Source organism: Nannobrachium achirus (assembly GCF_963921795.1).
Source record: "Nannobrachium achirus genome assembly, chromosome: 16".
NCBI lineage: Eukaryota > Metazoa > Chordata > Actinopteri > Myctophiformes > Myctophidae > Nannobrachium > Nannobrachium achirus.
In genome coordinates this window covers 48,165,486-48,180,587 of record NC_137823.1, presented here as the reverse complement: position 1 = coordinate 48,180,587, position 15,102 = coordinate 48,165,486, and the positions used below count along the sequence as shown (strand labels likewise).

General features: G+C 43.5%; 1 protein-coding gene across 1 annotated transcript in view; it reads left to right on the top strand.

The window, feature by feature from the left end:
- The first annotated feature begins 1,916 nt into the window (after positions 1–1,916).
- The window catches only part of rps6kc1 (ribosomal protein S6 kinase polypeptide 1), a 42,474-nt gene continuing 29,288 nt past the window's right edge, over positions 1,917–15,102 (top strand). The window contains exons 1-9 of the mRNA XM_080745216.1: positions 1,917–2,061; positions 3,732–3,767; positions 6,524–6,644; positions 7,319–7,434; positions 7,996–8,089; positions 9,690–9,743; positions 9,894–10,328; positions 12,556–12,680; positions 13,402–13,500. Coding sequence (XP_080601342.1) covers positions 1,960–2,061; positions 3,732–3,767; positions 6,524–6,644; positions 7,319–7,434; positions 7,996–8,089; positions 9,690–9,743; positions 9,894–10,328; positions 12,556–12,680; positions 13,402–13,500 — 1,182 coding nt within the window. The 5' untranslated portion in view covers positions 1,917–1,959. The remainder of the gene's footprint in view (positions 2,062–3,731; positions 3,768–6,523; positions 6,645–7,318; positions 7,435–7,995; positions 8,090–9,689; positions 9,744–9,893; positions 10,329–12,555; positions 12,681–13,401; positions 13,501–15,102) is intronic.

The window sequence follows — 15,102 nt, the reverse complement described above, 5'->3', positions numbered from 1 at the left end:
AGCGCAACTCATTCTCTTTGTCAGCCTGAAAACATCAGAAGGCACAACCAAAAATGCATTTAACAACACACCAAATGAGACAGGATCTTAATTATAAGACTTAATTATACTAGACCTTACCCGTTCAAAGATATGTGCTCCAAGTTACTGTAACTGGTGCATGCGTGAGAATATGTGGGAGCATCATAATATAAGGAGCAGCCCATGGAGGAGTGTATATTTATGATGGATACAAATAATCTAACAGCAAAATTAGGTGAATAGAAGTATGGGGATGTATGCACTTACTGTCTCTCCACATAGTTTTTTCCATACCCGTTGGAAGATGACCCGGTGCATGCATGACCCATGAATGCAGAGAGAGAGAGAGAGAGAGAGAGAGAGAGAGAGAGAGAGAGAGAGAGAGAGCGTGTGTCTCTTCACTGCAACATTCCTAACTGTGAGAGAGGTGTGTGTGGGGCTATGGGATCCCATGGCCTGGAGGAACGGACCGTAACCCTGACAACAGGCTGAGCTGAACAGGCTGTGCACCATAAAAATGCTAATATACAGCATACGATTTGTGAAAGTGACAAACGGGCTTCACAGTTATGTTAGGTGTGTTCATATGCTAATGGTGATGCGATTTCAGATCAATTGCTCCAGCCACTGAGGAGAAACGCTGTTTCAGACAGACAGACAGACAGACAGACACTCACTCATGCTCACTCACTCAGACATTCGCAAAATTATAGTATAGATTGACAGTTTTAAAAGAAATCACAACAATCAAAGAAAACCATTTTTGAGCGGTGCAAACCGCTCCTATGAGCGGTGCAAACCGCTCCTATAAGTGGCTGTGCGTGTGTCCGTAGCCTTTTTCCTCAGCGTTTTGCCATAGTAAAATGTGTGTGCGTAGCATCATGTTTGTCTTGTGATGTCATATGTCGTATGTCTGTAGCCTTTTTCCTCAGCGTTTTGCCATAGCAAAATGTGTGTGTGTCCGTGTGTCCGTAGCCTTTTTCCTCCGCGTTTTGCCATAGTAAAATGTGTGTGCGTAGCATCATGTTTGTCTAGTGATGTCATATGTCGTATGTCTGTAGCCTTTTTCCTCAGCGTTTTGCCATTGCAAAATGTGTGTGTTTCCGTAGCTGTGCGTGTGTCCGTAGCCTTTTTCCTCAGCGTTTTGCCATAGTAAAATGTGTGTGCGTAGCATCATGTTTGTCTAGTGATGTCAAATGTCGTACAGTATGTCTGTAGCCTTTTTCCTCAGCGTTTTGCCATAGCAAAATGTGTGTGAGTAGCATAGCCTGTACATCCTAGACTTAAATCCTAGTCTGAAGATGTTATGCAAGCACGACCACCGCTCACTTCACATTGGGTGTTATTTTTTCAATAATTGCAGGTAAATTCTAGTCACGTTGAGCAAATCGTGTTGCTTTTTCTTTCACATTTAATCAATTGACTTTCACTGATGTTTTGATTTATGCACAGGATGCTTGAAGATGTTAGCCTGTAGCAGAAAATCAAATTATCCTTACATGCTCTTCTTTATTGTTTTTGTTTTATAATAAAAAAATAAACCCAAATATCAAATGTTGTTAGCCTAGTAAACTGACTCCTCCTGCCTTCTGATTAAAATGTTGCAGCCTATTTCAAAACACACTGCAACCTGGTGCAGTGGTCCTCAAAGTGGGGTCCAGGAACTCTCTGGGTTCCTTTAGGGAGGTCTAAACTGATCCTTTAAACTAAAGTATGTAAATCTGACAGTATACGAATTTTAAGGGGAGACCTTGACATTTTAAAGTTTGAGAACCACAGCCCTAGTGTACTGATTGTCCTCAAGGGGGCGCCGTCTCTTTAGTTTGCTTGCATTGCGTGTTCCTGTCAACAGAACTGCTTGTTATCAGCAGGGCAATGAATGTGTGAAGGCTAGCTGGCTGGTACTAGTGGTTTTTTGGAGATGTTGTCACAATCAGAATGATATCGCAGCGGGAACGAGGAGAACTGGCTCGGTTTTACACTGTCACGGACCCGAAAAAGCACCAGAAAGGTTACACTGTGTACAAAGTCACCGCAAGGGTAAGCGGAGAGAGGATGAACAACAAACAGCATCTTGACAGCTGAGCTAACAACTGAAGCTGCTGCTACTCACTGGAGGCTTATGGGCAGACGTTAGCATAGTTAGCATGGTAAAACGCTATGGAATGGAGACCCCAAGTTGACAACCCTTTAATGTTGACCCACAGAGTAGCTATGCTAACTCAGGGGACTGGGACTAACCATGGGACTAACCCACTGGCCGTTGTTCAAACGGATATTTCATTATAGAGTCATATTTGCTGAGATGGTGCTGTTGTTGGCTACAGTATGTGCTAACTAACGTAATGCTAGCACCGTTACCTTACATGACACAGAGAGCTGTCACTGCAGAGTCCAGCAGGCAGCAGCGCTGTAGAACATTGACAATAACAACGCACATCTCTCAGACAGACCCAAACGGTAGAATATTTTATTATCGTCGGATAGGATTTTATTCCATGCTGTATTGATGTGGTACCATATAGGACTGATAACAGCTACTTGCCCATTAATGCCCAATCAAAATAACAATTCTTCTACATTCTCTAGTTGTGTGGACTTCTTGTTAATTAAGTAATGCAGGTGTTTAACAATAATGTAACTCTTGAGAGCGTAAAATGAAACCAAATGGACCAGTAAGGTTAATTTTACACTGATGTAAATTATATGAGGTAAATATGGAGGTAGCAAAATACCTAAGCTGTCCTACTTACTTGTTTTGGAGCCTAGTACAACACACAAGTCAGGGACAGGGACTCTTGAGATCAATTAACACAAACTCACACAACATGGGCCCCAAGTTTTTATGGTCTCTGATCCCTGAACTTGACATTTCTTTTGCACTGATAATCTCCATTCTCTTAACATAACCTTATTACTAATTGTAATACGTTACATGAACACGACTTAGTTTTAAAAGATCCAGTATGAACAAAATGTTCTGGTCCATGTCTCTTTGGTCTATTGGGGTGAGTTTAATTTATGTATTTCTGCCTGTCTGTCTAGCATCCTATTTGCTAGAGACAGATTGTGTGATGGATAGTGATGTGCTGATGTCTCATCATTACACTGTATTCCCATCTCTCGCTTTATAATGCCTACTTTGTGAGACCCAGAATAGTGTCCATGCACACACTTATTGGGGAGTCGGGACAGCCCCTGCTTTTGTTTTGTTAACCTAATAGACATGTGGCCGATTCTACAAATGCCTTCTGAATCAGTAGTTCTCACACTTTCAGGACTTTTCAAAAATGTTCAAATTTAGCAGATGTGCAACAGTGCAAGATCGCAGCGCGGCACAAACTGATGCAATGAGTTTGTGCCGCTGAGTGAGTTTCAATAGCCAACTCAAAGATCTAAAGGCCAAACCACACAAATGCAACTTGTCACAACTCCTTGCAACAAAACAGTTTTTAAGGTCATCCGCACCAATGCAACAATTGCAACTGCCATTGGGTATAATGGTTGCAAGTAGTTGCATGTTGCAAGGAGTTGCATGGCACCATTGGCAGTTTGGCACAGATGCTTTCTTGGTTTTAATAAGGGTCTATGGTTCAGGAAAGGCTAGTCTGTACAAACACATTTTTTACATGAGGCCTATTGGCCTATGGTGTTTTAGTTGGCTTCTGTACTACAGTAGTATTAAGCTGTTTTATGTCATTTCTCCACAGATAATCTCCAGGAAGAGCCCAGAGGATGTCCAAGAGGTAACAATATTTTCTTTCTCTCATCCTATTTATGAGGAGGAAGGATATTGACTTTCTTTTCTAAAAATTACTGGTGAAGCCTCTGCATTCATGGAGACATTTTATTTTGTCGCTTTCCTTCATGGTAAATGAAGAATCTCCAACTGAAGAAATTAAGAAAATACTATTTTTGCATTGTGCGCTTGTCGTGACCACAATTTGAAGAATACATCTGATGTATTGATGGGTAGGTCGAGCCAGTTGTGTGTGGCTCCAGCTGGCTGCTCCACCTTGTCTGACAGCAAGGGCCTTGCAAGTGGCTTGGAAGAAACGGTCTCTAATTTGACCATTCACACTCACTTAACTGTGAGTGATTTGTTGTGGCACTTGGCATCCAGTCCACAAAGGAGTGCTATAGCTGGTATGGATGAATAAGCAGTTGTTTGATACAAAAACAGGTTGGAAATAATCTGACCAAGACGAAGCTTCTCATTTCTCAGACTCAGACACTTGTTTATATTTTGGCTCAGACGGCACGTAAACACTCTTTTTATTTGATATCGTCACTTTTGGATGAAAACCATTGCTTCTCAGGAAAATAATTACTTTTGTTCCAGTGGATTCAATGATAGTTAATAAGTTATAATTTAGTTAATACTTTTCATTAGTACAAAAAAAATAGCAGATCCCAATACATTGCATCCTAAATCACGACAAGCTTGTACATTGCCTGTACTGTAGCTAGATTACTGTTATTGTAGGACATTGTCAAACAACACTGTCAAAGGTATAACAGTTGATATTTAGTCTTAGTTGCCATAGTGACTGTCATGGTGTTGTATGGCCTATTCTTCTGTCTCCCACTGTTCCTACAGACTGAGTAGGAATTGAGAAATGTTGCTCCACAGAGCTGATTTCATGATTATTGTTATGTTGGCCCGTCTGGTCAATGGTGTCATTTTGGAGCAGTAGACAGGTTTAGGTTAAGGCTTATTGGGTTGAGGCCTACATTGGTTTTAGACAGAGTTTAGTGTCTTTTATCATATGGCATGTACATAGTGGGCCACTGGCTCATTTATGCTGATAAACATGCATTTTGTATAATTATTAGATAAGCACACGCTACAGTTAAGCTAGGCTTGTAGCATTGCTGGCTCAAGCTCAGCACAGCTGTGAATGTGAGCGACTCAAAGTTGCACTGTATTTCATTCCTTGCCCAAAGTCTGTGTGTGTAGCAATAACCATAACTGCAGAGGATAAATTAAGCAGTACGCTGAGGCTTGGGCCTTGGGATTCTATGTAACGGTGTAACATTTTAGATTTTTAGGAATGCCTTTGAACTCCAGTCTTGTAGCCAAATAATTGATTTTGAATCATTGAACCATAGTCTTTGGGATGAAAAGACTTGATTTTGGTGACTAAATATCCATTTTCCCCTGCAGGATCAATAAAGGACTTATCCTATTTATGTCCTTGCTTAGCTTAATTGACAGATAATTTACCAGCAGCCAGTATTTACTAGAAATTCAATAGACGCTCTTCAGGCTAAATGCTTTCTCCCATCACATGTGCAGAGCACTCCTCCATCACATGTACACACTCACTATCTATCTACTATCTACTATCGCACACTAAAGGAAGTGCTATTGAGCCCACACTACTAAACCGCCTGAGCCAGTAAAGTTATTACTGAAGTGAATATATTTTATATGACTTTATTTTAGTTAACTAGCAGATTGTAGCCTCAAGTTAAATATTGCTCTAAAGTTTAGTTGAGACATCATTGATTATAAATTGTAAGATTAATTGTATTGATCAAATCTGATAAATTGTTGAGGTTCATCTTATGATTACTTGGAGTCCCACTCCCACCTACAGCCTGCCTTTTCATTTATTTTCCGTGGAAAGCGTCCACCTTTGAATATTTCCAAAATGTTGCAACCCTACTTGGCACACAGAGGAAAGTGCCTGAATCCAGCTGTAATACAACAAGCATGATCTCAATTACTGTGTGTGTGTCCGAGAGAAAGCCGGAGTGAAAGAGTGCCTTCTGAAAACACACATCCCCATTGTTGAGTGGTGCTCCTCTTTGGGAGTGGTGCTCGGCTGTGTCTCTTTCACTCCGGCAGCCCAGAGCTTTCCGAGCCGGGCTCCTATCTCCATGTCTCCTACTTCTGATTAATATCAGTGGAGCCAGGGACTTGTTCTTTCAGGTTTGTTTGTTTGATATACTAATTAATGTATTTTTTAGCTGTGTGTGTATGTGAGTAACTAGTGCTGGATGGTTAGAGCTGTTATTTCAGCTGTTTTTGTCATAAGGTAAGCATTGTAGGTTTTTGGGGGAGTTAGGCTAGTTTTAGATATTTGTAAGATTTTTTAAGTGATCAACTTGATGGTTCCTCTGAATGCAGTTTGGCAAGTGAGTGTGATTTGACCTCAAGTTGACTTAAAACCGCTGCCGGTATTTAGCTTGTAGGTGGTGAGGGGTAATCTCGCGTCACCAGGCTTACCACACAGCGGAAAGCTACTAGTTTGACTAGTGTGATCTGGTCTAGGCCACGCCTACTAGATTTCTGCTATATCCGGTTGGTTGCCCCGGGGACAGACTACTGTAATCCATATTTGCTCATTCTCTCTAGACCGGATCAGAAAACTGCAAAACGAGTCGAGCCCAGCCTCTGTGAGGGGGTCACATTCTTTTTCATAGTTAGTAAAGCCTTCTCTCTTTTCTTCCTCTCTCGCTCTATCTGTATTCCCCCATTATTCTGTCTCAATAGATAACGGTATGGAAGAGGTACAGTGATTTCCGGAAGCTCCATCAGAACCTCTGGCAGCTTCACAAGAACCTCTGCAGCCAATCAGAGCTCTTCCCTCCCTTTGCCAAGGCCAAAGTATTTGGTGAGTTACTGCCTACCATACATTATATTATAAGACAAAGGATCTTGATTTAATGTAAAATCCCTGTTATCAGTTTGTTGCTGGTGTCGTGCACCACAAATTGCAGATCTACAAGCTTACAACTTGACGCTGTCATGCAACTAAGTATAAATCTTAAAGGGCATTTGACATGGCCGGAAAACATCCTATTTATTTTACTGTACGTCACGTGGTCTCTCTGAAAACCATGTGAAAACAGGGTGGGCCAGATCACAGATTAATTGGCGTTTGCTGTAGCCAATGGAACTCTGAGTTCGCCTCTCGCGTCAAACAGGCGACCTTTCGTTTGCCAACAGGTCTGAGCTGAACCGGAGGTAGGGAGCGCTCCACCGTGTTCACTTGGACCGCGCCAAAAGTCAGGGGGACGAAGATTTACGATTCTGTCCCTATTGGTACATAACTTGGACAGCGCTGAGTCGGCTCAAGCGGTCTTCGCGACGCTCAAATCCGCTTGAGACGGCATGCCTCCGTCGTCTCCACCGAAAACAAGCGCTCCCTTACACATCACACCCACCCCCACCGTGGTGCTCAGACCAGTTGGGAAACCCGCACACGTGTCAAACAGACAAGGATAATGAGGAAGTAACCAATTTACCAAATTTTACAATTTCCTCTTCCTGTGTGTCCATACATAGGACGTTTTGATGACTCTGTGATCGAGGAGAGGAGACAGTGTTCTGAAGACCTGCTACAGTTTTCTGCTAACATCCCTGCTCTTTACAGTAGCCAGCACATAGAGGACTTCTTCAAGGTATCACACACACACACACACACACACACACACACACACACACACACACACACACACACACACACACACACAGGTGAACTCTATTCTCTTTTACAGTAACTACTTTGAAACTGCAGTCATTTTGGCGAGAAGTTGGGTCTCTTCTCACTTTCTTCACAGAACTAATGAAGGCTCTGTTCCATTCTGGTCAAACAGAATCAGGATGCTGATATTGTGCATGTTGGCTCACTGGAAACACTCGGCTACACCAGTGGGTCTCAAAGTGTGGTCCAGGGACTGAAATAAAAGGTTTGAGTTCTAGAACCACTGCTACATGAAATGGAACAGAGCCTTCATTGGTATCATCCGTAACACCTTTGAAAGAAGTGAGAAGAGACCCAACTTCTCTCCAATATGGCTGCTGTGCATATAGCCTATTGAAAAGATTTTCCAAAATTGCGGAAACAGCAGATGTACAAGCTCGTAGTGTGTTGCATTGTGAGGCACTGTGAGATTCTCGTGATTGTACAACGTATGTATAGAGTGTATGTGGTTAATGGCTGGCTGGCTGCTGGGTTCCAGGGAGGAGAGGTCCACGACGGCTCAGAGCTCATTGGACCGGCCGAGTCCTTCTCTGACTTCCTGGCTGACAGCCTATCAGACTGCAGCTCTGAAGGTAGGTGGAGACAAACAAGTTGATCATAGCAGGCCATCTTTCTCCTTATTCATATTTATACTAGAGATGGACATCGGTATCGGCCGGTATCGAAAATCGGCCGGTATTATATAAAATCGGCCTCAATCGGTGACCGGCCGGTCCTAACGTAATTTCCGGTTTTCCGCCGATCAAAAATGACATGCATGCGCAGTACGCAACATGTGTCTCAACGCGCGCTGACCAAAACAAAGCAGCAGCGAAGCTAACGCTAACAGACTCATGAAGAAAACATGTCGCGGATTTGGACTTATTTCACTGTGTGCCAGGATGATCCAAAACTCGCTCTTTGCATTGATAAGCCATATTACCCGTTCGCTCAAATAAATAACTCCATCTCATTACAGTAGCCTACATCTGAACAAAAGCAACGATGCGAGCTGAACGGGGCTATAGTGTTCCGTCTCTCTCTCTCTCTCTCTCTCTCTCTCCCCGTCCCTCCCTCCACACACACTCTGACTCTCACACACACAACGAACAGCAAGTGGTGGCTGGCTGCGTGAGTTTAGTCGAAAACAGCTGATCTACAAGGCATAGAAACTCACATCTGGTAGCCAGCCACACATATATCCCAAATATTGCGCTACATAAATGCATGTAATCATGAGCAGCATGTGTGTCCACTGCAGTCTGCTTGTTTAGCGTCCTGTGCTAAGATAAACACTTCTGAGTCTGATCACCCAATGTTGCCAGGTTTTGTTTTTGAGAGAGAAACAAGCAACCAGGGGGGTTGCTTGTTGATACTAATGACAGTATAAAAACAGAAAGGATTGCCAAGCCAATTTCACCAGCATATTAATAACAATGATAATAATAATAGTTAAATAGCACCAGCTTTCATTTTTCAAGTAGGCCTACAAACATTGCACTAGATTGAGTTCAAGTTTTATTTTCTTAAGTTAACTCAGTGCTGCTTAAAAAATTGTTGATTGTGACATTGAAAGTCAACTATTCCAGTGTTTAACTGGGGTACTACGAGTACCCCTGGTGATACCCAGAGGTACTGCATGGGATACTGAAGAAATTACATGGTAGAATACCAGCCAACTGAGATGTGTTTTTGAATTTTGTTGATCAGTTGATGATTGGTTGTTGATTACTAGTTATTGACATGAAAACTGACTGAATCTTATTGTCAGTGTTGAAAATAAATCTGCTCAGGATGCACTGTTTGAAACTCACTCCATTTCTTATTTGTGATGTTATATTGTTGAACAGGGGTGTTATGCATATAGCCTACCATAGTTGTGGTTTTAATTGCAGTTATATAAGCAAAATGTTGTCTGGGAAAGGGAGTACTTGGATAAAAAAATCATGGAAAGGGTACTCAAGCCAAAAAATATATGGTGTATTGTATAATTATTGTTCTTTCTTAGATAGAAAATCGGTATCGGAAAAATCGGTATCGGCAGATCAGAATTTAATAAAACCGGAAATCGGAATCGGCCAAGAATTTTGCAATCGGTCCATCTCTAATTTATACTTTACTCAGGACTGGTTCATTCACAGGCATTCAGACTGTGTGTGTGTGTGTGTGTGTGTGTGGTTTTCGCTTTCTCAGTTCAACGAGATATCAGTGGAGCAGATGATTTGACAGTCACGTCCGAGTATGGAGGTAATGCGAGTGTGTGTGCAGTTGTGCACACACCAGTCTCTCAATTTCAACAACGTCAATCTCTCTCAAACTCTCAATCTTTTCCAGATTGTACTATTTGTACATTTATCCTAGTACATATACATATGTGTCTGATCCTCCCCTGCCCAGGCCCATCCAGCGACAGTGACCTGACCTCCCTGGCCGTGGACACGGACTCCCTGGCTGAGCTGGACGATGGCATGGCCTCAGGCCGCACCTCCCCTAACCAGCCGCCAGGGGGAGCCGCCAGCATCAGCAGTAGCTGCAGCCCTCACCTGCCCTCCCTGCGCGAGCGCCCCTCGCCCGCATCTTCCCCGCCCATTCCTCCCGTCCCAGGCTCCTCAGCCCCAAACCCGGAGGTCAACCGGACCGGCAGAACGACACTTTTCTCCGGCACTTTAAAAAGAATTGGCGGGGCGAACCCCAAGGAGCCCAAGTCGGATTATCTGGACCGGGCCAGCGAGCACATCCGCCTGGCGCTGCAGAAGGAGACGGAGCAGGACTACCAGACGGCTTTCAGCTACTACCGCAGCGGAGTGGACCTGCTGCTGCAAGGGGTGCAAGGTGGGTGCAAGACCTAAGGCCCTCTGAGCCAGTAGTTCTTTTAAAGCAGGGGTTTTCAACGTTTTCAGGCCAAGCACCCCTTAGCTGAGAGAGGGATGAAGCAGGGACCCCCACTACATATTGTATAAATTTGTGATGCAGATTCTCATCGATATCATAGATAGATTCATAGACTTGTTTGACAGCACTGTCATCGGTTGAATGTTGGATGGATTCATGTTGATGTGTATTTTCAGACATTTAACCACTTAAATCGTTGATATATTGTAAACTTGACCTTTCACTATGCAATTGGTCTGCTCTTGTTTACCTCTACATACCTATTTGCCTAAAATAGCCGATCTACAAGCTCTCAACGCCTTGCAGCGCGAGCTTGTAGATCTGCTATTTTTGGCTAAAGTTCTCCTCAGAACAGGGATGCGAGGGTTCAAGTTGTTAATTTAAAAGAATTATCCTATCACACAAGGATTTGGTGGCCCCCCTGTAGTCACTCTAAGGACCCCCTAGGGGTCCCGGACCCCCTGTTGAAGACCCCTGTTTTAAAGATTTTTCAGAAATGCTCAAAAATAGTGGATGTGCAAGCTCGCAGCGCGGCACAAAATGGCAATCTTTTAATATCCAAGGCTAAAATCTAAAATGACACAGATGCTTTCCCGAGGGAAGGAGGCAAAGTAAGAGAAAACAAATTCATTGAGACTTAAGATTATCAGGGAAAACAAAGGTACTGCAAAAGTGACACAAACCAAATCAGAAAACACGGACAAGAACAGAGTCTTAAAGATTAACGAGCAAAAGGCAACACGCATACAAGACTTGGTTTCCAACACAGAACACAAATATGTACTCGTTCAACACACACTGGTGCCATAACTGCAGGTGTTGGCAATTGTTATGCCCTACCATCAGCCATGATAGATGTCACAACTTCTGCTGATGGGCAGCACCATAGCCCTCTATTGGAGAGTCCAGTCATCTGTTCACTTCTTGGGGCCAGGCCTTCTACTACATACACATTAGGGCATCCACGAATAGTGATTTTTAGTATTTGAATTATTCGACCTCAAAGTATTATAGTCGAATATTTGACAGGACTGGCCAAACAGTGAAATATTAAGTAAGCAAGAGGCGAACATTGTTGTGAGCTTGTAGATCGGCTATTTTCACAATATTTATCTGCGGAACCGAGTCACATTAAATGTAATACCTACAATTCCAAGTGCTTGTCAGGGTGGGGGTCCCCAGTTCAAATATGTTTATTTTGGGGGTTAGGGCCTAAAAAGGTTTGAGAACCCCTGGTATAGAGCATTAACAAATTCATCCACCAGGGGCATTGACAACTCATTCTTATGACTTCCTATCTAGCCAGGTTTTATAAACTATATATTTTTTAAAGAGAAAAAAAAGGCAAATATTCGACTTTGGTGAACAACGTCGAATAGTGACTTTGCTATTCGAATATTCGAATATTTGGTGAATCCCCTAATCCCTAATACACATCTATTGGCGAATAGTGACAAAGCGCTGAACCGGAAGTTTATGGAATGCATTGGAATCTATGGGGGGAAAGTGACATTTATGGCGTACATGAACCACATGACCGGCGCTGTTTCTGACCCCGTGTTGGCAGAACTCTCTATACAAGGCTCTGGGCAGCACACCAGAGAGAGAGACTCAACGCACAGCCAGTCACCAGTTGCAAACAATTATCCAATTACCCTCTCACTTACATACACATGACATGCACAGGAGGCAGGCAGAGAGACTGGCATGTACACGTAAAACAATAAAGAATACAACTGTGCGTTGTGTAACAGTACCGAAAGAACAAAGTGCCACAAATCTGTGTGCACCGACACTTGTTTGCTGGAACTCGAGACATAATCTTTCAAGGATGTTTGATTTTACAGGCACTTATTGTAATTGGAGTGCAGGTACAAAAACGCTTTTTGGAAGCATTCTTTCTTGAAGACAACCTGTATTTCGGCCTGCATGCCAGCCTAATAGCGTACAGCTGAGTAGAACTCACAGGTTTTAACGAAGAATGCTGAGATGGCTGTTTTTTCTCGCTAATGAAAGTGCCAGGGTGCATCATCCCTTTTCACCAACTGCACTGTGAAGAAAATGACCTGGGTAAAATTCCAAGAAGTACAACCCCCGATGCCTATTCTTAATGCCACTCTCGTCTTGTCGTTTCCTTCTTTATGTGTCTGTGACCACGCCCCTCCAGGCGAGCCCAGCCCCACGCGGCGAGAGGCGGTGAAGAAGAGGACGGCAGAGTATCTGATGCGTGCAGAGCAGATATCCAATCAGCACCTGAGAAGCAACATGGGTCAAGGGTCAACGCAAACAGTGGTGAGTGACAGAGTACACCATCGCTGATCCATATCGGCATCTGTGCTGTAATAACGCCCCGGCAGGGGTGTAAAGTAACTATGCACTATTTAAGTTACTAAAGTATGTCCAATTTTCTATACCATTATATTTCTACTCCACCTCATATCAGAGGAAAATATTGTACTTTTACTCTACTACAATTATATGAAAACTTTAATTATTAGTAGATTTAGATGATTATTATTACAAAACATACATTAATCACTTCAACCCTATGAATTTCGGCCACTTTAAAATACACATACTCACAATGTGTAGCGATGCGCCACATTGTGAGCTTGTAGATCGTCTACTTTCAAGAGATTTTTACACATTTACATAGTACATACATGCGAAAAACTTGTGAAATGGGACATTCTGCATAATGAGTACTTTCTACTTTTGGTACTTTAAGTACATTTTTATACTTTTGTACTTTTTTGTACATTTTGAATTGCAGACTTTTACTTGTAACAGTATTTTTTACATTACAGTATTGTTACTTTTACTTGAGTAAAACATTTGAGTGCTTTTTCCACCACTGCACCCCAAGTCACTCATTTGATGACCCCAGTGGTCTGTACTTGGTCCTCTCCTTTTCTCCCTGCGTTGAGACACCTAGGGGTCATGTCATTAAGAAGTCCAGACAGCCTAAGGTATGATTACTGAAAATGTTGCATTGTGTTTTTGATCATCCTAGGCGATGGGGGCGCAGTGCTGCCCTCCCTCCAGCAGAGGAGGCCAGCAGAGTCCAGCTGATGAGCTGAGGGCCTACAGGGTGTTAGGGGTCATCGATAAGGTTAGTAAAGCATGTCTTGATTATCAATCCTGCTGTTTCACTTGAGTTTGCCGTTTCACATAAAAATAGGACAGCACGTCGTTGCCATTGTGTGAAAACAGTTTAAGGCTGTGGAGTCCATTATTATTGGGAGAGAATAATTCCCAGGCCGAGCATTTTATATGATATTTTACCTATTATCGCAGGTGGAGCAAAAAACGAACGCGTCTTCCTTTTTCAAAAGAATGATTTTGAGGGAATCATTGTGTCTGTGCTAACATCGTGGACGGTTGGAATTATGTCCCAAAAGTGTCTCGTAATTGTGTCCTTCCTTCCTGGACGGTCTCTCCTTTTTTTAACTGCAGCAATAAAACTAAATGGGTTTCTTGGATGGTGTGGTGGTAAAGGTTCGGCGCGCGTGTGTGTTTAGTGTCAGTTATGTGTACCACAAGGTCAGTTTAGGTTGCTGGTCCCCTCAACCAGCTGCCGGCGAAGCAACTTCGCCACTCAGCCATGAAATGACTTGGCAAGCGGCTTAGAGAGCTGCACACAACATAGAATCAATGATGCTGAGCCTTCACTCACACACTCTCACTCACTCACACACACACAGATGCGCACACATATACACACACCCACGGGCAACAAACCCCACAGATAATGTTGACACAGTACCAACATGTGTTACTCTATAGAGGAGTGCGCAAAAATGCACAATATGTCACAAACAAGTCGACAACAGCAGCACAACATGGTGTCCGTGATGTGAAAACACGGGCGGAAAAGCTAGCTATGCAGATGCAGCATTGCTTGCTCTGTCCCTCTCTCTCTCTCTCTCTCTCTTTCTCTCTCTTCCTCATCCTCTTCCTCCTTCTTTCACTTTTAATGGGGACAGAGGGGACAGATGGAGAGAGCTCCTCACCCCGCTGCCCTGCCCACCCTCCTCCCCCTATCCCTGATGTTTGTGTCTTAATTATATTAGCGCCCTGGCTAGCACTTCCACTCTGTTTACTCACAGCTCCATTCATATCCATTTAGCCTGCACCTGTTTGGGCCCGGCCAGGGTCACATGGAGAAGACTGCACGCACGCACGCACACACACACACACACACACACACACACACACACACACACACACACACACACACACACACACACACACACACACACACACACACACACACACACACACGCATGCATATGCATAGCAGAGACACAGCCGTGCACTCACACACACACAGTCCATATGCATATGCTCAAGCTCTCCCCTGAGAGGGAGAGGGAGAGGAGAGGAATGGAGATGTCAGAGGGAAAAAGGAGAATTGAAGGAGGGTGGAAATGAAGATGTCAGGGAAGAGGGGGATTGAGAGAGGAAGGGAAGAGAAGTGAGAGATTGGTTGAGCGGGTGCCATGGGTCTCTTATCATCTTTTTTGGAGGGGCGCGTTTATGAATTGGGGAGGGGAGGGGGGGGGGGGGCATTTACTCAACCATTATTCTGTGTGCAATAAAACATTGCGGGGCTCCGAGGAGGCATTTTGTTTTCTGAGGGCCACATGTGCTCCCAAAGTGAAAAGGATTTAGAAGGCCCTTTGCCTGTATGAATTGCATGTCAACCCCCTGA